Source organism: Callorhinchus milii, unplaced genomic scaffold (genome assembly GCF_018977255.1).
Source record: "Callorhinchus milii isolate IMCB2004 unplaced genomic scaffold, IMCB_Cmil_1.0 Scaffold28, whole genome shotgun sequence".
Lineage (NCBI taxonomy): Eukaryota > Metazoa > Chordata > Chondrichthyes > Chimaeriformes > Callorhinchidae > Callorhinchus > Callorhinchus milii.
The window spans coordinates 1,918,059-1,944,933 of record NW_024704769.1 but is presented as its reverse complement, the minus strand read 5'-3'; the positions used below and the strand labels follow the sequence as shown (position 1 = coordinate 1,944,933).

Here is a 26,875-nt window from a genome sequence, read left to right as displayed (position 1 = left end):
GTTTTATGCGGACATTAAAGGACACGGCACAATTCGAAAAGAGAAGGGAGCTTCACCCGGAGCCTTGGCCAACAATCCATCTAATAAAAGCATTCATTTTATAGTTGTTTGTAGGACTGACTGTGTGCAAATTGGCCATAGTGTTTGCTGACAAATACAGTCACTTTACACTTTACATTAAATCCTGTGAAGGACTCCGCGACACTATATAAGGTGTTATATCAAATGTTTATTTATTATTTTCTAGACATTATAAGGCTTTCTTAATGATTGCCTTGCTTAACTATCTGTCCACAGGCAAACTTGTTATATGGTGGATCCTTCAGTGTGGCCAAACCTTTTACTGTCCTTTTTGTGGAGTCTTGTAGCGTAGTGGTTAGCGCGCTCGCAAGCGAGAGGACCCAGTTTCGATTCCCACACACACACGACTACATTTACTCCACACGCCTGTGTTTACTAGCATTAACCTGCTTGTTAATCGATTGGAGAATCACTTTCCAAGGGTAGTAATCCCTTGAAAAAAAATTAATAATTATTGGTCACTCAATCCATGACTATACGTGGGACAATGCTGTGCGCAATTGGCTGCTGCGTTTTGCCCACAAAATATTGCATAACTACTTTATAGTATATCCTGTGAAGCTCTTTGAGACGTCTAACAATATTAATAAAGGCGCTATATCAAGTGCAAGGATTATTATTATTATTACTGTAATTCAACATAAACTGGGGATTGAACTCGAGGCTATTCCTGGGTTGTATGGCTCAGTTAATCACTGGATAAACTCAGTGAGCCACCAAGGGTAGCAGAAATTGATAATTACAGTATAACAACTGTGAAAATTGGGTGAATCATAATTAAGCCATTTTCTGAATTATTTATTCCAAGTAAACCCATGTTACAAAGGGCATGTGAACACTAAAATGTTCCAGAGATTAAGTTATACATTGTGATCTTTAACACACGAATGAGCAACACATTAGAATTTATGTTAATGTTGAAATGTAGCATATTAAACAGGAAGCAGTAAGTTACAAGGCTTTCATTCAAACATGTTTTTTCCAATGACGTTGTTAACCACAAAACTTTACTCTCCTGTTATAAACATTGATGATGAAATATGAATCTAAAACTCACTGTCACATACAGTGAATGGCTGATATTATTTCAAGGATTTTTGGGTACAAACTGAACAGTAATACAGCCAAATTCTTTCGTGTTGTTGTGTACCGACTACCTGTGTCATGTCCGGAGCTTGGAATGTGCCAACGCCTACAGCTTGGCACCACAGCTCAAACCTCAGGAGCCACGATATAAAAGTGCCATCAGTTTGTTAAAGGGGCACCAGATTTAATAATAATTATAATAATCCTTACAATTGATACAGCGCCTTATCACACCTTTGAGACGTCTCAAAGCGCTTCACAGAATATACTGTAAAGTAAATCAACTGTATATTTTGCGGGCAAAACGTGACAGCTAATTGCACATGGCAGCGTCACCTACAATCAGTCGTGGATTGAGTGACCAATCTTTTTTTAAGGGATTATTACCCCCAGAAAAGCGATCCGCCAATCGACTGACAACCTGGTTCCTATTTACTGCTGGGTAAACAGAGACATGTTTGCCACTTGAACCGTGTGTGTGTTTGTGGAGGTTTGGAGGTGGCGGGGAGGGGGGTGGGTGGGGGTTTGGCTGGTTCCAACCTCTCCACCCTGCAATGTACTGAGTGTCAGCCTGCGCTGACAGCTCACCTCCGGAAGCTGTGGGTTTCTGGCGTGAGGGGTTAACTGAGCATCACCAGTTTCTAACAGTTTCTATGTGTGCAAGTGACCGATCGTGGGTTTAATTCTCTACTCCGCACGTGAAACGGAGTCTCATTGCATAATGGTTAGCAGGCTTGCCTCGGATGTCAGAGGATCCGGGTTAGATTCATGGGCAGGGCACTTAGGCAAGTTTCCTTACTCCACACGCCTGTTTACCCTAGCTGTAAGTAGGAACCCGGTTGCTAGTTGATTGAAGGATCGCTTTCCGGGAGCAATCATACATTAAAAAAAAATGCAGTCACTCAATCCACGACTGTTTGTGGGACACTGCTGTGCGCAATTGTCTGCTACTTTTCGCCCACAAAATACAGTCACTATACTTTACAGCATGTTCTGTGAAGCGCTTTGAGACATGACAACGACATGGTAAGGCACTATATCAAATGCAAGTATATATTAGTAGTATATTTGAGGTCTGTAAATGAAAGGGTTGTACAGCTTAAGTAAAGAACTTTTCAAAATGATTTTTCCACTATTAATGCGGAGTATATATTGATGGAAGTGATCTGACATTGCTTCTAGCAGTAGAGCCATTCAGAGCTGGATGTCGGTCTTCGAATTACCGCTCCCAATCACTCTCATTGAGCCTGAGGAAAAGTCTACTCATGTGCAACTAAGAGTTTTTGCAGAGCTCCGTTAGTCAGGGTTAGTTTTCAAGATTATTAAAATAATAAAGTAGCTATTTAATAACATTACAAATTGTCCATTCAAAATTATCGGGAGATCCATTGAGACACTTTCAATGGAATTTAAGCTCATGAAGAGCTCTATATAAATGCACGTTGTTAATGTTGTTTTAAGGGACTCTTGTTAAACTGAGACCAAATTAATTCCAGCTGGTTTTGGTGGGGGGGGGTTCCAGAACAAATCATGTTATGACCATGTCCCTCACACACCAATAACTTGCCCCTCATGCAGAGTAGCGTCCCAGAGCGCTCGACAGTGGCAGAGCACAACAAACGTGATTTATATCTGTGTTTGTGCACAGCGCAAAGAAAAATGGAGCAATGCAATGCAAACTGGATTCGAGGTTGGATAAAGCGGTGGAAAGGCACTTTAGGAATTAGGAATTGGGACAAGGGAGACCACAATCATAATAGCGCTTAATAAAAAATGGTGAATTTACTGTTGAAAGTTTGAAATAATGCTGAGCTTGAAGACTGGGGGGAAGCCGTTATAGTTGTGTTGTTAAAATGCAGCTTATTTTTGGTGTCTGACACATGCAGAAATCCATCACCAAGCTTAAGAGTATCCAAACCAAACAGAGTTCCTTGCATTCCACCTACATATATACCTGCACGTTGAACATACATGGGAGTCACACAGATAGAAATTCTCATGTATTGGAACGAAATGCGCACGCTGTCTCTGGAGCGATACTTTGCAGTTTCCTGATTCGTGAAAGCGTTGGGCTGGGGATAACAAGTCACAACAAACAGACAAGTTCCCCCAAATAAAATTGGTCATTCCCTTCATGGCTGTTTGTGGGGCGTTGGCAGTGCGTAAAATAGTATTTTGCTAACAAAATAAGCAGTCTATCCTGTGAAGCGATTTGAGGCATCCTCCAGTTGTGAAATGTACAGTGTTAAAAGCAAAATTATCAAAATTATCCTTTGAAAGATCATGTTTAATCTTATGTATCTTGTGCTGTAATTTACAATAGATGTAGTTGCAGTCAGTAATTAATTGACCTAAGGCACAAATTGTATTCCTCTTCTTAATACTTCATGTCATTATACAGGACTCCTGCTCGAAGCACAATCTGGCAGAAGAATAATACTTCCTATCTACTTACTGTGTACATCAGTGATGAACTGTCCTAATATTTCACTGTTAATTTGCATTAAGTTATGAATGCATACACAGAATTTGCTAATGAAGAGAATAAATAGAAATCCTGTAGTGTATGGAGGAGTGCTATAGTGTATTGCTTAGAGGACTCGCCTCGCAAGCCAGAGGACCCAGGCTTGATTCCCGCATGGGTTGAAACCTTAGGCAAGTTTCCTTACTTCACATGCCTCTGTTTATGTAGCAGTAAGTAGGAACCTAGTGTTAAGTCGATTGATAGTTCGCTCTTCCAGGGTAATAATTCCTACAAAATAAATAAATAATTTGTCACTCAATCCATGACCGTTTGTGGGGACGCTGCTGTGCGCAATTGGCTGCTGCATTTCACCCACAAAATGTACAGTCAATTCACTTTACAGTATATTCTGTGAAGCCCTTATCTCAATGATGTGATAAGGCACTATATCATATATATTACAAGGATTATTATTATTATGCCCTTTTAGCTCTGCATGAGAATGAGAGCAAATAAAATGGGGGATGGTAGGAGAGTGGGAGGAAGATGGTAGCACCAGATTTATAAATAACACTCTCAAGTAGAACTAAAAATATTTAAAACTTGTGTAAATTAAACACTTAGACAAGTGTTTATCAAGTTGAAGCCAAAATCAGTACTGCAGTCCACTGCTCTCAACAACATGCAAAACAAATTCACAAAATATTTTTTATTAAAAATTTCCTTTGCTTATCCGGGAGGTGACTGCTAGAACATTTCTCACCTTAATCATCCAACGTTAATATGAGCACTCCCCCACACTATGTATTGCAGTGTTATACGTTTTATTTAGCAACTCGCTTTATCTTCCACCTCCTAGAAAGGTTGCAGCATTTCTATAAGGTTCGATTCTAGGGCAGAGCGGAGGCTAAGACAAGTATCCTTACTGTACAGACCTCTGTTTACTTAGCAGTAAGTAGGAACCCGGTTGATAGTCGATTGGCAAATCACTTTCCGCGGGTTATAATCCCTTCAAAAAATAATTTGGTCACTCAATCCACAACTTGATTTGTGGGACCTGCTGTGTGCGGTTGCCTGCCGCATTTCTCCCACAAAATACAGAGTCAATTCACTTTACAGTGAATTGTGAAGCACTTTGAGGCGTCTCAATGCGGTAATAAGGCGCTATATCATATACATTACAAGGATTATTATTATTATTATTATTATTATGCCCTTTTGGCCCTGTATGCCAACAAGCTCACACAGTCTGCTTTAGTTACTGGCCCCTTGCCAGAACACTAAAATTTCCTTGAATTGCCAATGTTACTAATTCGACCAATATTTCACCTACGTCATATATCACATTGGCCTATCACAGTCACTACACTTTACAGCGCATCCCATAAAGCACTTTGAGACGTCCTCCTGACATGAAAGGCACTGTATAAAATGCAAGCATGATTATTGAGGTAGGAGGATCTTTTACATACAAGCTAAAATCAACATGTAACAAAAAAATGAACAGATACTAAAAACACACTTGCACGCAATATGAATACAATGAAAAATATAGAGGTCAATTGTTCTTTATGCCAATACTCTCTGGAAAACTACCCTTTGTGAGGGGGGCTATATAAATGCAAGTTATTTTTGTTGTAGTACTCTCAAATGTAGCGCAAGAGTATCACTTCATTGATAGATTTTTTTTTAAATAAAGACTTTCTCCTGCTCAAATTAAAGTGTTGGTTCTTTCAAAAGCAAATGAGATTATTTTTCTTTCACGCCCATGTTGGTCCAACCTTTTGGCTTCTGAGGGCCAGATGCCCTATTTGGGAAACATCCGCAGGCCACACAATACTTAATATTTTTGTGTTTCCCATTCCAGAAACATAACAACATTTACCCTTAAAAACAATTGTCACACAATCCATGACTGTTTGCGGGATATTGCTATGAACAATTGGCTGCCACGTTTCGCCCACAAAATATACAGTCAATTCACTTTACAGTATATCCTGTGAAGCGCTTTGAGACGTCTCAAAACGCTTCATAGAATAGACTATAAAGTGAATTGACTTTATATTTGTGGTCGAAATGCGGCAGCCAATTGCGCACAGCAGTGTCCCACAAACAGTCGTGGATTGAAATGACCAATTTATTATTGTTTTTTTGAGGGATTATTATCAGGCGTGTGGAGTAAGGAAACTTGTCATTTCAAATAAGATTTATTTTAGGAAATAATATCTGGGGATACAGTATATAGTTTGGGACATGACATGTGCAAGCGAATGCCAGGATGGTGGAAGGCAAACTTTGGTCTTCTTTCGTCTATCAATTCTTCTGCTCTTCTGTCAAATCTTCATTTCCCCGCAAGCAGAGACCGAGAACTCGCAAACTGTCCAGTAATAATCATTAATGATAGACCTCCATTTCTATATTAACAGCCTTAATTTCAACCCTAAAGTTACCAAAATTATTGCTTAGAGGAGCTCTTGTCAGTAGAGGTATTCTGGCAACATCACAGCTACTTCTTGCACATATCCAATCAAAGACACAGAGAGGTGCATTCCTTCCCCGCCTAAAGATAGCATACATATTTACAAAAGGAGAACACGCATATCCACCTACAGGGTTTACATAAACTACTCACTCATAAGAGGCCGGATTTAGTTGGTTCAAGATCTTTACATATTTTCGTGTCCAAACTTATCAGGAATAGTCTGAATATTAAATGTTAGGGAATATTTGAGTTGTTACACCGTACAAAAACTTTTTAATCAAATAAGGAAAATGACTTGTGTTTATGGCAAATGACCATAACCCTAACTCTTCCCTTGACGTTTACATAGGAACATAAGCAAAACATGGGACTAGAAATTACCAGTGAAGTTCATCTAGCTGATCTCAAAATAAAAAGCCTACTATCCCTCTTCACGCACACACACACACATGCACACAAAAATTTGTAAAATAATTAAATTCTTTAACAAATTTCTAGCCAATTCACTCTTGAATTAGCTAAGGAATCTTTTCATCCCTAAATGATTCTCCTCTTCCTCTTGAAACCAGGCAGCGGATGGTTTTATGAACTATTTGTTCCTTAGGCTGCTGCTGGTGATGAGCAAATGTTGGTAAACTACATGCCCCAAAGTGATCTTTTCCAGTTTTGTACCTTCCTGTGAGAATTCCTTAGAAATTTCCCGCAGAACAAATCTGCAGAAACACTAGTTCAGTGAGCGAGTAGTAAACGCATGGAACAGGCTCCCCGGGGAGACATTGGAAGCAGAAAGTGTTGATTCTTTCAAAAGCAATTTTGATAGATTTCTATTAGGAAATAATATCTGGGGAAATAGTATATAGTTTGGGACCCAACATGTGCAAGAGACTGCCAGGATGGTTGAAGGCAAACTGGATGGACCTTGGTCTTCTTTCATCTAGCAAATTCTTATGTTCTTTTCATGTTGTGAGAGCACAGAGGTTTACCTTGAAATTTTACAGTGGAGAGATGAAACTAAATTGAAATGTCTATCATTTCCAACTGGTGTGATGTTTTTTGCTTCAAATTCATTTTCCTTATTATTTCTTCGGATTCAAATCATTTGCCGTTATTAACCTGTCCTATTTCATGCATTCTTGTTATGCAGAATATGAAGAAAAATAGCACTGCGACTATTGTTGGGAATCCATCCTGCAGGCATTTTGGACTGCATATAGCAGATGGGTTTATGCCAGGTATTTTATCTAAAACTTTTAAAAATAACTCCCTGTATTTCACACCCACATAGGGCAGGAGTGCTGAATAAGTGATGTGTTCACTGTGTATAGCCCCCGATCCTGAACAAGTTCAGAGGTTGACAATGGCACCTTCCCCATGCAGTCAAATCAGCCACTCATAGTTACACTGACTTTATACTTGCACAGAAACTTGATAAGAAGTTTGACTGTGTTTTGTTCTTCCAAAACTGAAGTGTTTCGGAATATAGATGTCAAATTTGTGGTATTATAATAATAATCCTTGCATTTGATATAGTGATGTCAAATATAGTGATATAGTGATATAGACAAGCGACTAACAACCGGGTTCCTACTTACTGCGAGGTAAACAGAGGCGTGTGGAGCAAGGAAACATGCCTAAGGTTTCGCGCTGCCCGGGGAAACAAACCCAGGTCTTCTCGCTTGTGAGGCGAGCGCTTTAACCACGAGCCTATAGGACTCCAGAGTGCATGTATTCCTAAATACATTCTGTTCCTTAATTTTCCCGGCAACAATTAAAGAGTATATGCATTCAGGACTATAGTAAATATTTACCAAAGCCAGCTTCCTCGGCCTAAGCAGATCCAGTAACTTCAGTTCCAAGTATCCAGGGTCTAACTATAATTTCCATTTTATTTCAAAACCAGCACAGTCATCTTAACGTAGATTCACATCTTATCTGTTGCAGCATCTGTCCCGGAACCAAACTATCAAACTGTCTCCCGGTCAATCACAGCATTATCGAGAATACCTCTGAAGTGGACATGTTTAAAAACACACAGAACAGACCTAGATTTGAATTCCAAAATAGGTTCATAGATTCACAATTTGACTTGATTTTAGCACAGTACTCAACAACAACAAATTACATTTATGGAATCTTACAGCACAGAAGGAAGCCATTCTGTCCATCATGTCTGTGTCATCTCCTTGAAAGAGCTACCTACCTAGTCCCACTGCCCCCGCTCTTACCCCACAGCCCTGCAAACTTTTCCTTTTCGAATACCGATCCAATTCCCTTTGAAAGCCACTATCTAATCTGCTTCCCCCATCCTTTCAGGCAGTGCATTCCAGACTCTCTGGGTAAAAAAAATTCTCCTGGTCTCCCGTCTGGTTCTTTTACCAACTATCTAAATCTGTATCCTCTGGTTACCGGCCCACCTGCCAGAGGAAAATGTATGCAGCTCGTTTCACATCGAAAAGATGTCGCAAGGCCCGGGATAGTTAAGGGTTTGCACCTGAGCTGGGGATACTCATTTGTGTCTTATACATTATACTCTACAGGGACGTGTATTCTTGGTCACCAAGTGCAAGAATTAAATGTAAGATCCACAAATGGATCCTATAATAAACCCAATTCTGTTTTGAGTCAGATGGAGGGATACTTGTCCCACAGTGGTTTCTGTAAGCATTCTGTCTGATGTCTACAATAATGTGCTTTGTAATGTAGTGTTATGTAAAAAAAATGACTCACCAAGCCTATTCTTTAATTCTCACCCTCCACTTTAATACTCCACATTATCAGCTTATTCCCTGTCATGATTAAGGACATCGCGTGCAATAAAAACAGCTCTTTAATCTGTAAGGTGTCAAGGAAATGCTGTTTATGATACTCAACAACCTGCTTACTCACTGAAAGGAAAACAGAAGCCTAATGGCACTGACAATTCTCTTTTTCCAGGCAGGTGACACTGTAATAAACGCACTGGGACGCTACCCTGCGTGAATGTAAGTTGTTGTAATACTGCATATGTTTAGATTGTTTTGTGATAACGCTTCAATGTCAGCTAATACAGAGCACCAAATATAAGCTATAAGACTGCATAGCACCACTGCAGTCAGCTCAAACTAATTGTGGTAATCAGTTATAATAAAAAATATACTAATAATTTGGTCACTCAATCCATGACTGTTTGTGGGACTCCGCTGTGCGCAATTGGCTGCGGGGTTTGGCCCACAAAATATGCAGTCAATTCGCTTTACAGTATATTCTGTGAAGCCCTTTGAGACGTCTTGAAGTCCTGATAAGCAATGTAGGGTTATTATTATTAAATAATTCCTAATTGGTTCCTAGAATTCCCATTGTCAGGGCAAAATAGTTCCCAATTATCCTTTCAGGCATCAGCCTGCCTCACTTGATAGTACTCTCATCATGTCGAGCCTTTTGAATTCTCATAGACTATAGAAACTGCCACTCCAATATTGTACATGTTGTGTGCTGCATTGCTAAAGGTGCAGTCTTATCAAATTAAATATTAAACCGAGGTCCCATCTCTCTGTTCATGTGGACATTAAAGATCCCATGGCACTATTTGAAAAGAGAAGGGAGATTCTCTCTCCTGGTGTCAATCCCCTAAATAAAATTAATTATTTGTTTCACAGCTGTTTGTGAGACATTGCTGTGTGCAATTGTGCTGCTGTGTTTGCCTACCAATCCACAATCAATCCATTTCAGAGTAAATCCTGTGAAGACTTCCTTCTGATGTGATAAGGCACTATATCAAATGCAATAATTAATATTATTATGTGAAAAGAGAAGAGAGTTTCTTTCTCTCGGTGTCCTGACCAATCCCCCAGATAAAATCGGTCACTGACTTCATGACATTGTTGTACACAAATTGGCAACCATGTTCACCTACAAAATGAAGAGGCAAGATGGATACGATTTCAAATGGAAGGAGTATTACATTATAATTACAGCTTTTTAGATATCTATCTCGATTCCTCTTGGAAGTTAATATGGATCTTGCCTGGACCAATGCATCCAGTAGGGGATTCATATCCTAGCAACTCGGAGTAAAAATAATTGCTCCTAATCTTCCCCTTAGCTAATTATTTTAAATTGATGCCCTGTAGACACTGACTCACTTACCAACATATAACCAAATAACACATCAAGTCAAAAATTATAATAGTCATTGTTTACAGCACAGTTGCCCAATATGTTAACCACTAGCCATATGTGGTTATAATAATCATATATAGTGCTCTGAGATATTACCCTGTGTGGAGGACGCTACATAAGTGCAAGTTGTTGTGGTTGTGGTGTGTGTATATAATAATAATAATAATAGTGGAGTCCTGTAGCAGAGTGGTTAGAGCATTTGCTTTGCAAGCAAGAGACCTGGGTTCGATTCCCGGCGGGGTGAAACCTTGGGCAAGTTTCCTTACTCCACACGCCTGATAATAATCCCTCAAAAAACAATAATAAATTGGTCATTTCAATCCACGGCCATTTGTGGGATGCTGCTGTGTGCAATTGGCTGCCGCATTTCGACCACAAATATACAGTCAATTCACAGTGGTAGAAGTTTGTTAAATAAATATACATGTAAATACACCTGTATTGTGTATGTATGGCTTTTTTTTACTAAAATTGCTGCATGATACAGAAATAAGGAGAAACTGTTTCCTCTGGCAGCATTCAAGATAATGGCAAAAGAGCCAGAGGGGAGAATTTTTTTACCCAGAGTTGCTACGATCTGGAATGCATTGCCTGAAAGGCTGGTGTAAGCAGATTCAATAGTGGCTTTCAAAAGGGAATTGGATCGGGACATGAAAAGGAAAAAGGTGCAGGGCTTTGGGGTAAGAGCGGGGGAGTGGGACTAGTTGGTAGCTCTTTCAAAGAGCCAACACAGGCATGGTGGGCTGAATGGCCTCCTTCTGTGCTGTAAGATTCTATGATTCCATGTTGCTAAAATGGTGCTGCCGTAGCCACACCTGTGGCTAGCCAACGATTTTTATCGGCCATCACTGGTTTACAGGCATAAAACTGGGAAATCCAGTGTGCAGTAACTTCAATGTTTGATTACATTTAACACCAGATCCTTCAGCTCATCTACACATTACAAGGTTCTAATCAAAATTCTAATGTTGCAATTCCCTGAATCCACCAATCTATAACATCTAATACAACCTTACTCCAAAGACTTCAAAATCATTAACTGGACAAACTGCCAAGCCAAATGCCCTCTTCAAACATTCTGTTAGTTCCTGCTAAAGATTTTCCACTGCAGAGCTAGAATAATGGTGCAATGCCAACCTTTGTTAAGTGATGCAGGATCACAGGTACCTCTGGTTGGCTCAATAGCTGCAGTAACAGAGTTTGGACCAAACCATTTGAGCAACGTCGAAGGTAGGAGTGCCCCCCTGTGACAATGATCAAGTGGGACATCCACAAGAGCAAAATGTCCCATGTGATATTACAGCATGTTACCACATCTATCCCTCTGAATTTGTTTCTTCTCTATTGTTCACTTATATTTATTTCCTCCTTTTTGGGATACCGCTGTGCGCAATTGGTTGTCGTGTTTCGCCCACAAAAATAATCAATTCATTTTATAGTATATACTTTGAGACGTCTCAATGATGGGATAAGGGGCTGTAACAAATGCAAGGATTATTATTATTATATTTGGTCTCTGTCAACGCTGTGTGCCACTCACCATATCTTGGCAAAGAGAGATGGATAGGGTCATAGAGAAGTTCAGATAAAGAAAACCCTTTATTTAAAACCTCAGCTCTCTTGGCTCCCAACCCAAGCTCAGGTGCCCAGCCGGCAGTGTCAAGTGCTTTGAGACGTGCTTTCGAAGTGAAAAAAAAGGCACATAAAAATGTTATGTTTCTGGAAAGGAAACACAAAAATATTGCTTATGCAGCCTGCATACATTTGTCAAATAGGGCATCCATCCCTCAGCAGTGAAAAGGTTGGACCACCCTAGCATAAACCCCCAAAACATTCAAGCAAGAACATTTATTTTGTTGGCCGACTATAAAAGTGGCACACTATGTAATCTAAGGAATAGTTTCTTCAACTTAGAGGCATACAACAAGAATGCCAGAGGAATTGTAAAGTCACGTCACTGCTATGGGCTCTGTTGCTTGGTTACAGGGATGTTTTAAATGGAATTCCATGTTTAGTGTGATGCCTCCATTTATTCTGGCATGAAATCCCCTTCAGGAGAATATAGCTTTTTACTAAGGAATAAATCAGAAATTGAATTTGCACAATAATTTGACTCTGACATGTGAGAAAACAGCTTTGGGCCCAGGGCTTTCGGACTTCCTCCCGACGTGAAAGGTGCTCTATAAATGTAATTCTGTTGTTGTTGTTGTTGATATTCACCCCTCCAAGATGGCGTTTAAAAACAATTCATCCAAGAGAAAGCATGATGCCTAAGAAAACTTGCTTCATTGTTAACCCACCTTAATTATTCACGTAGTGTTAATGAAGCTCAAATTATTGACTGGAGTTGGAGATGTTGGCCCCAGAGCGCAGGGATGTTTGTGGGACACTGCTGTGTGCGATTGGCCTCCATGTTTCATCCACAAAATATATAGTCTTTACAGTAAGGAAACTTGCCTATGGTTATAAAGTTTATAAACCGTACCAAAGAGTTCTGAATGCAATATCCAGTCTGGTATCTTTGTCACCTGCTTTTCAGAGGACTATCAACCATCGATTCTAATCAGTTTTACAATGGGAACACTCAAACACAAACTAAACACAGCACCCCTAATGGGGAACACTGACATCAGAACGTAAAGCTACTGGTTCAAGCTTCAGTATTTCGTTAACACATTAGCAACTTCACTTATATAGCACCTTTCAATAGGGCTGATGCTGTAAACTCCTACATAGGAAGCACGTGGATAAAAACAAGACAATTTTAATAGAGTGATTCTCTGCACAATAAAGCACTTAAGGAGAAAGAAAATCAATTTGCAACCATGTCAAAGGACAACCAGCTCCAATCAGCATGCAGTAACAAGCAGCAAGTTCTGCACTTTGCTGGAGGCTGGCAGCTTGGTCCAAAACTCCCATCCCATTAAATGCAATGAAGCCGCTCCAAGACCCATCTCTAGCATCAAGTCCTGTAGTCTTGTGGAGCACTCGCCTTGCAAGCCAGAGGACCCGGGTTCAGTTTCCGGGCGGGATGAAACCTGAGGCATGTTTCCTTACTCCACACACCTCTTGTTTACCTCGCAGTAAATAGGAATCTGGTTGTTAGTCAATTCGCGGATCGCTTTCTGGGGGTTATACCTTAAAAAAAATTATAATTTGTTCACTCAATCCACAACTGTTTGTGGGGCACTACTGAGCGCAATTGACTGCCATGTTTCACCCACGAAATACACAATCACTACACTTTACAATATATACTGGGAAATGCTTGAGATGTCTCAATGACGTGATAAGATGCTATATCAAATGCAAGGATTATATTATTGCATTTTAGGATCACAGGATATATTAACACGATGCATCTTTCAGACTTTTTCACATATAGATAGGATAGATTTATATTTGCCTTATTGTGTTTGGCGAGTTCTTTGATTGGGAAGTACTTTATGTAGACTTTTCTTCCCCTGAAACAAGTTTTATCAATTCATGATGTGTAACAGAGTGGAAAATAATACACTTACGCCTATATTGATCACTAGCCAATGTCTCCAATAGCCGCTTGGAATATTCTGTCCAGCAGGAGCATCAGGGTCCACCATGATTAGCACATACATCATATTCCTCTAAAACAAACAGGATGTGACATCAGAGGAACTTACTTACACATGAAAAGGTCAGTGAATAAATTATAAAAATATAATAATCCTTGCATTTGATACAGCGCCTTATCATGTCTTCGAGATGTCTCAAAGCGCTTCACAGAATATACTGTAAATAGCTAGAAAAGGAGCTACTTTTAAGTAGGAATAATATTTATATAGTTAAGGAAATACACTTTTTAAACGATGATCTAAAATAGAAAATATTTATTATATTTTTGTGATACCTTACAAATTTGCACAAAGAAATATATTTTTTAAAATCCCCATTTCACTGTGAGGCCTGATACCTTGCACAGTACTGTATTTATGTCCGTATCTATGTGCTTGGTGTACAGTTTGTGTCTTGCTCTGATCAGTAACCTGAATCTCTTCACTACAATATTGAAATTCAATGCTGTGTCAAATCAACAGAAATAAAAAAAGTAGAATTTAAATTTAAAGCATATGTCAAAAAAGGCATGTTTCAAACTAGCAAGATGTCAACTTTTCCTTGCCTCGTCCCAATGATAAAATGCTCATCTTCTGAATAGGGCTCAATGCCAAACATTCCACTTGCCAACTTATCAACCTAAAAAGTGAGGGAGTCAGCTAATGTGCACATCAGCACACTCCTTCCTGCTCTGATTCTATCCACTTTTTCTCCATTTTCTCTGCTTCTTTATATCTCTCTCCGAAAAGCTCCACCTCGTTCATTCCCCTTGTGTCCACAGAGATTGGTTTTGTTTCTGTTCAAGGCTCTATCTCCTTCAGTTGAAGTTGCCGAGCGACAAGCAAATTCAAGCGAAAGAAAAAAGATAAATACAAGTAGTAAGAAGCCATCTTGATTTTGTTGATAGCGTTCAAAATAAAATGTCGTAATGGCATCCAGTAGAAGACACAGCCACAGTTGGAGTAATACATACATTTGAGGATCCCATTATAGGAAGAGTATAAAAGTAATAATAGTAATCTTTGCATTTGATATAGCGCCTTTTCATGTCTTCAAGATGTCTCAAACATGCGAGGAAGTAGGAACCTGGTTGTTAGTCGATTGGCAGATCGTTTTCTGGGGGTAATAAACCCTCAAAAAAAAATTGGTTACTCAATCCATGACTATTTGTGGGATATTGCTGTACACAATTGGCTGCCACATTTCGCCTACAAAATACAGAGTCACTCATATGTACAATATATTCTGTGAAGCGCTTTGAGACGTCTCAACAATCTGATAAGCGCTATATCAAATGCAAAGATTATTATTATCAAATGCTCTATTGGTGACTGTAACACACCTTTTCATTCTACCGAAAGGAATAAACTTTATGGGACGACACCATTCCTTTACAGAAAATGTGCCAAAGGAACAAATTAAAATGAAACATTCGGTAAAAGAGCACCCTCCAGTGGTGGAAATTACACTTGTATCAAATTGACATTTTGGGTGACTTTTTGCATGTTTATGAAGGTGAGGGATCAGTGCTGAGAAAAGCAAAGCATGAACATCATGGGAGCACATCCACAGCAATGATCTCCATTGCTTCTACTCTGCTCCCCGAATGTCTGTAGGCCAATATTGGGTGAGCCCAAAAGTACAAACATCTTATCTTTTTATCGCACCTTTCACAATAACAGCAACTTGCCTTCCACGCAGGGAAGCTCAGCGTGCTTACACGGAGCAAACACCTCAAAGTCATTGGTGGACTGTGGACAACAGATCTTTTGCACAACAGATCATTTTATGACTGGATTTGTACCAAACTCAGAGGAAAGGGCAAGAGGAATTTGTGCTGTGGATGCGCTCACATTATCAACTGGCCGGAGATGCTGCAAACCCAGTTCTCACACAAAATCCCAACTGATAGATTGGCAAAGAAAGTTCGGTACGGAAACAAGCCAATCAGCTCAATAAATCAGCATTTATAATCCATGAGTCTCCACCCGCTCCTTTACTCCTTTTCATACGCTTATATTCACTTCTCCCTCATAAGAAGGTCCAGCTTCTTCTTAAATGCACCTATACTACCTGATTTAACCATCGCTTCAGGCAGCAATTCCACACCTCTATTATGTCTCCTTTTAAACATCTCTCTGTTAATGGAAAAAGGCCTAACCTATGCAGTGCAGTCTATCCAGATATCAGTAACTGCCAGCCCACCAGGTTTATCCTACTAAACCCACGTTGTACTTATTCCATCTTGTAGTGTGGCAATCAGAATTGAACAGTTCATAGAATCTTACAGTTCAGAAGGAGGCCATTCGGCCCATCACGTGCCTGTGCCGACTCTTTGAAAGAGCTGTCCACCTAGTCCCACTCCCCCACTCTTACCCAATAGTCCTGCAAATGTTTCCTTTTCAAATACCTATCTAATTACCTTTTGAAAACTATTACTGAATCTGCTTCCACCACCCTTTCAGGCAGTCCATTCCAGACCGTAACAACTCTGAGTAAAAAAAAATCTCCTCATCTTCCCTCTGGTTGCTTTGCCAATTATCCTAAATCTGTGTCCTCTGGTTACTGACCCACCCGCCAGAGGAAACAGTTTCTCCCCAATCTACTCTATCAAAACCTCTTCTCCAAATGTGGTCCAACCTTAGGTTTTATACAAAAATACATCAACCTGATATGTATTTCTTTGCCAGTAGATTCCAGGAGTGACTAGATCATGTGATAAACCCGTCACCTTAATGCTTTCGCAGCATCTGACATTTGTGATTTTCATGTTAATTATCCTGTACTTGATCTCACATACCTAATAGAGTTATTTGACAGACCTATTGAGATGATAGAGAATGAGCAGCGATGGTATCAGTTATAGATTTTCAAAGTACATTTGATGAAGCGCCACATGTAATAAATAGATTAACAGCCAAAATTAAGGCAACAGCAACAACATGCATGTATATAGCACCTTTCACGCAGGGCAGCATCTTGGAGCACTTAACAAATGGCAGAGCCTGACGCCGAGCTGGGGGGAGTGAGAAGGTGACCGTAAGCATGGTCGAAGAGCAAGGTGTTCAGTCGTGATTTAAAAGAGGGGAAGGAGGGGGAAAGGCGGAGGGATTGAGGGGGAGAGTTTCAAAGCTTTGGGGCGAAGTGGATGAAAGCTCGCAGAATTGAAGGCAATTTCATCGCTAGGAAATTTACTGGAAAGCAGGAGGCAAAGAATTGGGAATAAAATGGACATTCTCTGAGTGGCAAGCAACCCCAGAGGTTGTGCTGTGGCTTAGGCTTTTTCCCTTTTAGCTGATATATAAATGACTCAAATATAGGAACAGAAGTGAGCAATTATAGCATATTCTGTGAAGCGCTTGGAGACATCTTGAAGATTTAAGGCATTATATCAAATGCAACAATTATTATTATTTCCAAATTTACTTATAACACTAAACTGGGAAGCGTCAAAAAAGTGTGAAAAGGATATCGGAACATTCCAAAGGTACTGGGACACATTAAGCACGTGAGTAACGATTCCCCAAGTTATTTAATAACAGCTGAAAAAACAACATTATACTACTGCAGGTTTCCTGTTAAATTTCACTTCTGATCAATTTAAATCAGGACTATCTTCCTGCTGATTGCACATATGATTTGTGCGACATGAAGTTTAACATTCTGTGGGCACAGCGTATTGTGTTAGAAAAACTTCACAGCCTAAATGATTTTACTGCCAGCAATCTGGTGAAACATATGATGAGTTGATCATTTGATACAAAACAGTGTTCGCTATGCCATTTTCTTGAGGACAGCGCTACGTAAAACTAAGACGCTCTACATGTGCAATGTTCACTATTAAAAGCAGTTTAAACAATTCAATTTGACTGTCCAGCCTGCTCCATGTTACCCACTACGCCACCACACTATCGGTGGTCATGCATTCAGCCTCTCTGCCCCTACCCTTTGGAACTCCATCCTACATTGCCTCTACCTCGCTCCCTCGTTTGCTCCCCATCTCAAGACCCTCCTCTTCGACTGCGCCATCAGTCATCCTCCTATCCCTACCCTCCCCGCCCTCCACCACCCCTGATCACAACCAAAAACAACCACAAAATTACACTTACTTTCACATTGGAAGTTCGTCCCAAGGTGCTGGACAGCCAAGAGCTATAATAATCCTTGCATTTGATATGGTGCCTGATCACGTCTCAACGAAACATCTCAACGAAATGTCTCAACAACGTGATAAGGCGCTATATCAAATACAAGGATTATTATTATTTCAAATACATGTCTCAGCTTAACAGTGTGGTGATTCAAAATGGCGTGTTTGTGTGCTGTTGGGGGTGGGGAGGAGGGAGATGGGGAGTCACTTCACCACATCCAGGCACATTATGAATTTTTTTAATTGAAATTCCATATTTGCTTCAAACTGGTGCCATTACAACTGTGTGCTGTCAATAGGAATTGAGACGTTCTGCAGCACACTGCGGTATTACTAACATTATTTAACATATCACTTTGGATTCAAAATCAGTACATTTTGCAGTTAATTGCAGAACAACTACAGAATGGTACAGAATGTAATCGTGGCTGCTTATCGCTTTCCAAATAGTAATTTATTCCCTGCTAAAACGTTAATTATGGAGGACACTTCCAATTAGGCACAAATTTATCAAATTAAGTCTCAAAGCTTCAAAAATACCACCTCTAATACGATTATACGACAAGAAGTTGTTCGGCAAATGGTTTCCATGAGAACATAAAATACTCGACGTGCCTCAGCTAATAAACCCAATTTCAGTGACTCGTCTCCATCTGGTTTCAAAATGGCTTTGGTTAAAGTTAGGAGACAAATCCTTGTCCAACAATCTGCTTCCTAATTCCAGGTCAAATTGATTGATCCTCAAATCAACCCAGCATTTTTTTAATATACTTCAGCTGCCTCATTACTGTAAAGTGATCATCTGTGAATAGTGCCCTAGATTCAAACAGAAATTACCTTTACAGTTACTGATCCAATCATAACAGCTGTAGAAACTTCAAAGAACAGAATAACGGATTTATATCTTAGTTTTTATAGCAGCATGAAAGGGAGATATAATAATAAACATAATCCTTGCATTTGATATAGCGCATATCACATCTTCGAGGAATCTCAAAAGCGTTTCATAGAATATACTGTAAAGTGAATTGACTTTTCATAAAAGCGATCCGCCAATCGACTAACAACCAGGTTCCTACTTCCTGCTAGCTAAACAAAGACGTGTGGAGTAAGGAAACTTGCCTCAGGCTTCACCCTGTCCTGGGAATCAAACCCAGGTCCTCTCGCTTGCGAGGCGAGCGCTCTAATCACTACATTGCAGGACTCCACATACGGCTCTTCAGGATTTATACAGTCCTCTTCCCCCTATTACAAAACAGTGATATGAAACTACGGAGGAGTTGAAACAGGCTGTCAGAGACACATTTGTCCTCATCGCTCCGTCCGTGTTATGGAAGATTTAACAAATATGACGCCGGATCATTATCTGCCATGAAAATGCCTAATTTAAATTTTTCGTTAACAATGCAGTTAACGTCGGTTAACCATGGATGCCACAAATAAAGGAAAAAAAAATTCCATTTACTTTTGTCAACCCCCCCCCCCTCAAAATTTTAAACACCTCTATCATATCCCTCTCAATCTTCTCTGCTCTTGTGGAAAAAACTTAAACACAATGTAGCTAGCCTCTGGCTCAACCAAACTTATTTGATAATGTTGTCCTCCACTGTAATTAAATGTACAAAAAATGGGGCAGAAAATGTTAAATGTCATAAGACATATCATCAGCAATTGTATGATAAATCCACAGTGTTGAAAGGTCATGTTATTTCTTCATCTCAAGGAGTTGGCAGCTTCTGATAGGTTGAAATCAAATTAAATCAAATGCAAATTTTCCAATATGAAAAGACTTTTAAGCCAATTTAAGTAAGTTTAAACAACCAGACTCATATGATTTAGCCTTGAGCTACATTGCTGGAAGATCCTTGCTTTCTTTCTTCAGGTCAAACATTTCCCCTCCCCGATAGAACTTTCACCCACAAAACACACATTCACTACACTTTACAAAATATTCTGTGAAATGCTTTGAGACGTATCAGAGACTTGTAAAGGTACAATATGAAAGGCAAGGATTATTATTATTATTAAGTCTTCTCTCTATAAAAGCTTCCTATATTCAAAACTTCAGTATATCAACCCGGTCCCATATACCTAAATTTGCCCAAGGAATCAAGAAAAGATTTACCATCTGACAAATAATCCCAAGGCTCCAAACATGTACCATTCTCCATTTCCGTATTCCTTATTGTTAAAGTGATGGCTTCGCAAACAAGAGGACCTGGGTTCAATTCCCCTACATGGAAAAACCTTAGGCAAGTTTATTACCCCAGGAAAGCCCTCCACTAATCGACTAACAACCCTGTTCCTATTTATTGCTAGGTAAACAGAGGCGTGTGGAGTAAGGAAACTTGCCTAAGGTTTCACCGTGCCGAGGAATCAAACCCGGGTCCTTTCGCTTGCAAAGCTCTACCCATTTCAAGCATTTGAAATAGAGTCAGTCAGTGCACGGAAAGTAGAGACAAAGTGTCTCACTCATCCAATTGCCCTTACTGCAGTGATAGCACCACCTCAGATAAAGAGTGAAGCAGGTCAACCAAGAAGCTACAAAGAAAATTTAATCTCTCAAAGGATTAATTCAACCACTGTACACTACTGTACTCCATAGGTCATTCGAACCGACCAAAACGAATCATGGAGACAGGTTGCAGTTAAGTTGGAACTTAGTTTAAAAGGAAACTGTAATTGAATCTGGTGGGTAAAATTCACCAAATTACAGTGCTGCCATTAGTTAATTAGTTTTAAGATTCTCCTTGCACCTCAGACTAACGGATGTCACAGTTACCTGTGCGTTTTAGGTTCTTCATAATGTGACAGTCCATGCTCAGTTGAACGCCAGGTCACAGAAAGTCATTGTTTAGGGTCACTCGAAAAGATGGATTTGCCCTGACAGAGATTTCAATCAGCTATTTTCCCGATACTTCTGCGTGCGGCAATACAGTGGAAGGAAGTAAACACCTTCTGAGGAATGACTATATTGGGCTATGAAGTGAGCTGGAATATAATTTCCTATGGCACAATCTTCTCTTGCAAATATTACTTTTTTTTCTGTTGCACTCCTATAATGGAGTAAAAGTGTGATGTGACAATTAGCTCCAGTGATAGTATGCTGTATCTTTCGCCCAACAGTTTTAAGTTTTTATCCTGTTTTACTCATTTTCCATTATTTAATGCCTCCATCCCTCCCCCAACTACAATTTGCTTTCACTAGTTATTCTTCATCAAGGAAGAGAAACTAAATCTATCAAGAATTTCTCATATCAAACTGCAGTTTGTTCTGCTACAAGATGAAATGGTACCATAGCAGTTCTCGGCTGATGTAAAAAAAGAACTTGTATTTTGTGGAGTTCTGTAGTGTATTGGTTAGAGCACTTGCCTCGCAAGCAAGAGGACCCGGGTACAATTTCCAGGCGGGGTGAGACTTTAGACAAGTTTCCTTAGACCACATACTTTTGTTTACCTGGCAGCTAATCGGCTGTTAGTCAATTAGCGGATCACTTTGCGGGGCAATGATCCCTTATATAAAAAAATTTTAATGGATAATAATGTGGTCACTCAATCCATGACTGTGGGACACTGCTGCGCTCAATTAAATGCTGCGTTTCGTCCACAAAATGTACAGTCAAACCACTTTAAAGTATATTCTGTGAAGCACTTTGGAATGCCTCAATGACGTAATAAGGTGCTTTCTCAAATGCAAAGATTATTATTATTAGTGGCCTATTTCTGTACTGTAACAATCTATGTATTTCTATTTAATTCTACCCAAGTCCAGTCTGAATGCTTTAGTGCTGGATTCCAATCTAAAACGGTAAAGTCAATATTATCAGAGAATCTGTGGCCAGCGAATCTTTGATGGCTGTCTTTAGTTCGTTTTCTACCACTGAGCGCCATGTCACTTGGATGATGTCACATCATCTCAGTTGTTAATTTGACAAGTGATCTCACCACACAATAATTTTCAAATACTAATAACATTATGCCTACTGAAATTTAATTCAGCAATCAAAGTTGTTTCATCAACCACTGTGTCCCAGAGTACACTTGCTTAAGCAATTAAACAAAACCATTTTATAAAATCCCTCCGGCAAAACTCTCCAGTTGAAAAAAAACTGTTACCTTAAATTATTATCTCTGCATGTAACAAATCAAGGCAATTTACATAGTTAGCATTTGCATTGACAGTACTTACAATGCAGTGGAATCCGCTTTAGCCGGCCACATCAGGAGGGAGTTTTGTTCGATTTACCCGGCATCCGAAGTTCTCTTCTCTTCCCGCCATCTCCTCTGCTGAGCACCCCTTCCCTCCAATAGCCGCTCCCACTGGATGGGAAGGGGACCGATTAGCGACAGCTCCGTGAGGTGTCAATCGGATGCAGTCACTGCCCCACCCACCCGCCCATCCGCTTGTGAATGGATGGAGTTCACTGTCAATCGCAATGCGACTCCTCCCATCTCCACCCTGGAGCCGCCAGATTTCCAGATTAACCAGATTTCCCTCCGAATTTCCTGGCATATTTAAAACAGGTAAGAATACAAGTGAATCGGGGGCGGGCGTTCCATCTGATTTGCCCGGTGTAAGAAGTTAACCGGCATTCAGCTAAAGCGGATCTCACTGCAATTATAATCCTCGCATTTGATACAGCGCCTTATCATGTCGTTGAGACGTCTCAAAGCGCTTCAAAGAATATACTGTAAAGTTGATGGACTCTGTATTTTGTAGGCAAAAGGGGACAGCCAATTGATACATTTCAGAGTATAGCAATTTCAACAATTTTCACTTGAATGTAGTAATATTCCCAAAATCCAGTCCTATCCAGCTAAAATCCTTGTGGGGAATATCAACAACAACAACAAGATTACATTTATAGAGCACCTTTCACATCGGGAGGACGTCCCAAGGAGCTTTTTCATTTGTAAATCAATATCAATTTGATTCACAAATTAAAAACTGACTGAAATGAACAGGTACTCGAAATGTTTCTGAACCTCCGTTTCTGCGCAAAGCCTGATATCAGAATTAAACATCACAAATGTTTGAAAGATTTTGTCATTAATCTCGCATTTAAGAATTCACAGACACATACATTTATTCACCGACTTAGCTTGTAAATCTGGAAATCGCACAAACACCCGCTGTTTTATTTCATTTGATATTTATTATGTATTTAGTCCTACAAATGAAATAAACGGCTCAGTGGCAAGTATGAGTCACCAGTCAATTATTTGTTTCATTATACTGCATATCACTCAAATAAACTCTGCAACTTTTTAACCAAAACTAACATCTCGGTTAATTAAAATATGGATCAGTATAGCTCTGGAGTCAAATTTTAATGTTCATTCACCGTTTGACCCTTTCGAGGTCAATAAATTAACGTACGCTCTGGGGTCCCCAAGCCTTGGCTCTTACCAACTGCACCTAATACTTTCCAGAATTAGGTAAGCGGATTCTATTCCCGAGCAGGGCGAAATGTTAAGGCAAGTTTCCCTATTCCACACGTCTCTGTTTACGTAGCAATACGTAGGAACCCAGCTCAGGGTCAAATCCCTGACTGCCCAGCACCTTGGGACGTCCTCCCGACGTGAAAGGCGCTATACAAATGTCATTTTGTTGTTGATGTTGTAGGCAATTGGTGGTTTGCTTTCCGTGCGTAATATTCCTTCAAAAATAAATAAAATATTTGGTTACTCAATCCAGGACTGTTTGTGGGATACCGCTGTGTGTAATTGGCTGCCGAGTTTTGCCCACAAAATATACAGTCGGTATATTCTTTGCAGTATATTCTGTGAAGCACTTTAAGATGTTTCGAAGACATGATAAAGGCTCTATATCAAATGCAAGGATTATGATTACATTATTATAGTACTTTAAAAACAATGTAGTACACAGTATACATGATCGTTGCCAGAAAACATTAAAATGCATGTGATACCTCAAACCTATGGCTACGTTCGCCAGTGGCAAGCCTGATGGTAAAGCCAGTGAGTTGGAGAGGGTTAAGTCTATTTTATCAGCACACTTTCTGATAGTCTAAATCGCAAGTTCCCATAGCAATAACTACCCAATCATAGCAGGGCATCTAATCATTGTCATGGAAATGGTAGCTACTCAAATAAACCCAGAAACACAAATTTTAATAAATTTACATGATTAAATGTACTCCAGAGTGAGTAACTCCCCCAACCACCACCACATGTGGGGGAATAACTATTGTGCAAAATGATCATTAACTCAATACTTATAATGTATTTATTACCTAATAGTTGGACTCAGGGGTTAAAAACATATTAACAAGCAAACAGATTATAAATCTTTTTGAAATGTTCAGATAATGTGACAAAATATACTGCTGAGGTAACCTGATTCAACAAAGAAACCAAAATCATAATAATAATCCTTGCATTTAATATAGTGCCTTATCATGTCGTCTCAAAGCGCTTCACAGGATATACTGTAAAGTGAGTTGATTGTGCATTTTGTGAGCGAAACACAGCAACCAATTACGCACAGCAGTGCCCACAAACAGATGTGGATTGAGTCACCAAATTATTATTATTTTATATAAAAAATGCAGCTATGTAAATAGTCTTTGAGGCACTATTCGGGCAGCGCATTAACATTCCCTTAATATTTTCCTTTACAAGGCTTTTCGCTAATTTGTGCAGATCTAAACCTAACCAAAGTATGTTTTGATTTCTGAATTAACATTTTTTTTATAAGCTGCTGCCTGGATACCTAACTGTAATGTATAATATGTTTCTGACTTAAAGGCAGATTTTGTGCATTACAGTTTTCCACTTTAGCCATCCTGTCAGATCTTTGCAGGGTCTCCAGCTCTTTTATACCATAGTACGTCAAAATTAATGAGAATACTTTTTAGACAAAATAAAAAATGCATGCTTCTTCTTTTGCCAATGGGCTCGGTGTTTCTATTAATACTGCATTTGCAGGGCTCAAACTTAGCAGTTGCTCTTTGAGCGTCTTAAAATGGTTTATACATTGTGACAAACACAACAAACTACAACTTGCATTTATAGCGCTTTCATGCAAGGTAGAGTCTCGGAGAGCTTAATAGTGGCGGAGCCTGACTCCGAGCCGGGTTGAGGGGTGGAGGGAATGGGTAAGCACAGTCTAAGAGGAAGGTCTTCAGGTGTAATCTGAAAATGGGGAAGCAGGGGGCAAGGCTGGGGTTGGGGTTATTGTTGGCCTCCAGAATGGCCTGGGAATAGAAAATAGAATGCTGTAGCACAGAAAAAGGACATTCAACCCAACTAGTCTATCCTAGGGTTAAGATCCTACACATAACAATAATAATGCTCGTCTTTGATGTAGCTCCTTAACATGTCGTTGAGACGTCTCAAAGCGCTTCACGGAATATACTGTAAAGTGGATTGACTGTGTATTTTGTGGGCAAACAAAGCAGCCAATTGCGCACAGCAGTGTCCCACAAGCAGTCATGGATTGAGTGAGCAATTTTTTTAAAAAAAAGCTTTATTACCCCCGGAAAGCAATACACCAATCGACGAACAACCAGGTTCCAACTTAAAGCTAGATAAACACATTTGTTTTGGAAGCAAAAAGATTATTAACTTTACCACAAAAAGCACTAAAAGGAAAAGTATCCAAATGATAGATATGCTGCCATTCAAATTACATTTCACAATTCCAACCCTAATACCATTTTGCTTAGTTCAGATAATTACCGTTCTGCTGAAGTGCCCAAACACTACATTGTAATTGAATTTAAACAAGAGATTTTATCTCCGTATCTTGTACCAAAATGTAGTGTTCCCATACCATTACTATTCTTAATATTGTTCTCATGACAACAGTGTGAAAGATGATGAGAAAAGCAACTACAATGGTAAACTAACGGTATATTTCAATTCCTTTAGATCTCACAGGCGATTTCTGTGATTAATATTAAAATCTAGAGAAGGCAAGTGGATGCCTTTCTCTATTGCTTCTTTTTTGAGGAACTATCATGAAGGGGATCAGTGGTAGCCAGATGGTGAAGGTAATAATAATCCTTGCATTTGATACAGCGCCTTATTACATCTTTAGAGACGTCTCAAAGCGCTACTGTTCAAGTGAATCAACTGTATATTAATGTTTACACATGCGAGTTGAAGACAGGCAAGGAAGGGGCAATGAGTTCTGGATTTGGGCATAGTGGATTGTATCCTATACCCAGCAAATCTACAGTTATTCAGACCTGTGGAATAAAACATTTCATAACAGATTTGATAATTATCAAACATGTTACTGAATGTGTTAGGAAACATTCCATTCCTTCCTAAAGGCCATGTGTGGGTCTAACCCTCCTCCAGAATTTTCTCTTATTTTTATTTCAATATTTTGTCACCATCTTGCCTGCTGTCTCTTGTCCAAGGTTTCTTTTCCGATCCTTGCAGTACTGGTTATCGATTTCAAGATCCTCACACTTGTCTTCAAATCCCTTCACCCCCTGGGACCTCCCTACCTCCCTAAACTGCTTCCTCCCCAATCCACTACCAGCTGCCTCCTCTCAACAAGCCTTTTGCTTGTCCCTCCTGCCCTCCAATCCATCATCGGTAGCCATGTTTTCAGCCACTATTCCCAGAAACTCTGGAACACTCTTCCTCTTTCCCTCCACCACGCTTCCTCCTTCCCCATCTTCGTGTCGCCCCTAAAGACTTTCCTCTTCGACAGTACCTACGGTCATCTCCCCACTTTGTCCTGCTTGATGTCGTGATCCACCACTGTCAAGCGCTCTGGGACACTATCCTGCATGAGCGGTGTATATAAATGCAAGTTGTTGTTGTGGTTGCTGTTTCACAAGATAACCAATGAATGAAGTAGCTATCCTTTTAGCTGCATTCA

The 26,875-nt window shown here is 39.7% G+C and overlaps 1 protein-coding gene across 2 annotated transcripts in view; it reads right to left on the bottom strand.

The window, feature by feature from the left end:
* Positions 1-26,875, bottom strand: part of LOC103190309 (phosphatidylethanolamine-binding protein 4) — a 110,843-nt gene that overhangs the window by 59,791 nt on the left and 24,177 nt on the right. For both annotated transcript variants that reach the window (XM_042344557.1, XM_042344558.1), the window contains exon 5: positions 13,793-13,894. In XM_042344557.1, coding sequence (XP_042200491.1) covers positions 13,793-13,894 — 102 coding nt within the window. The remainder of the gene's footprint in view (positions 1-13,792; positions 13,895-26,875) is intronic.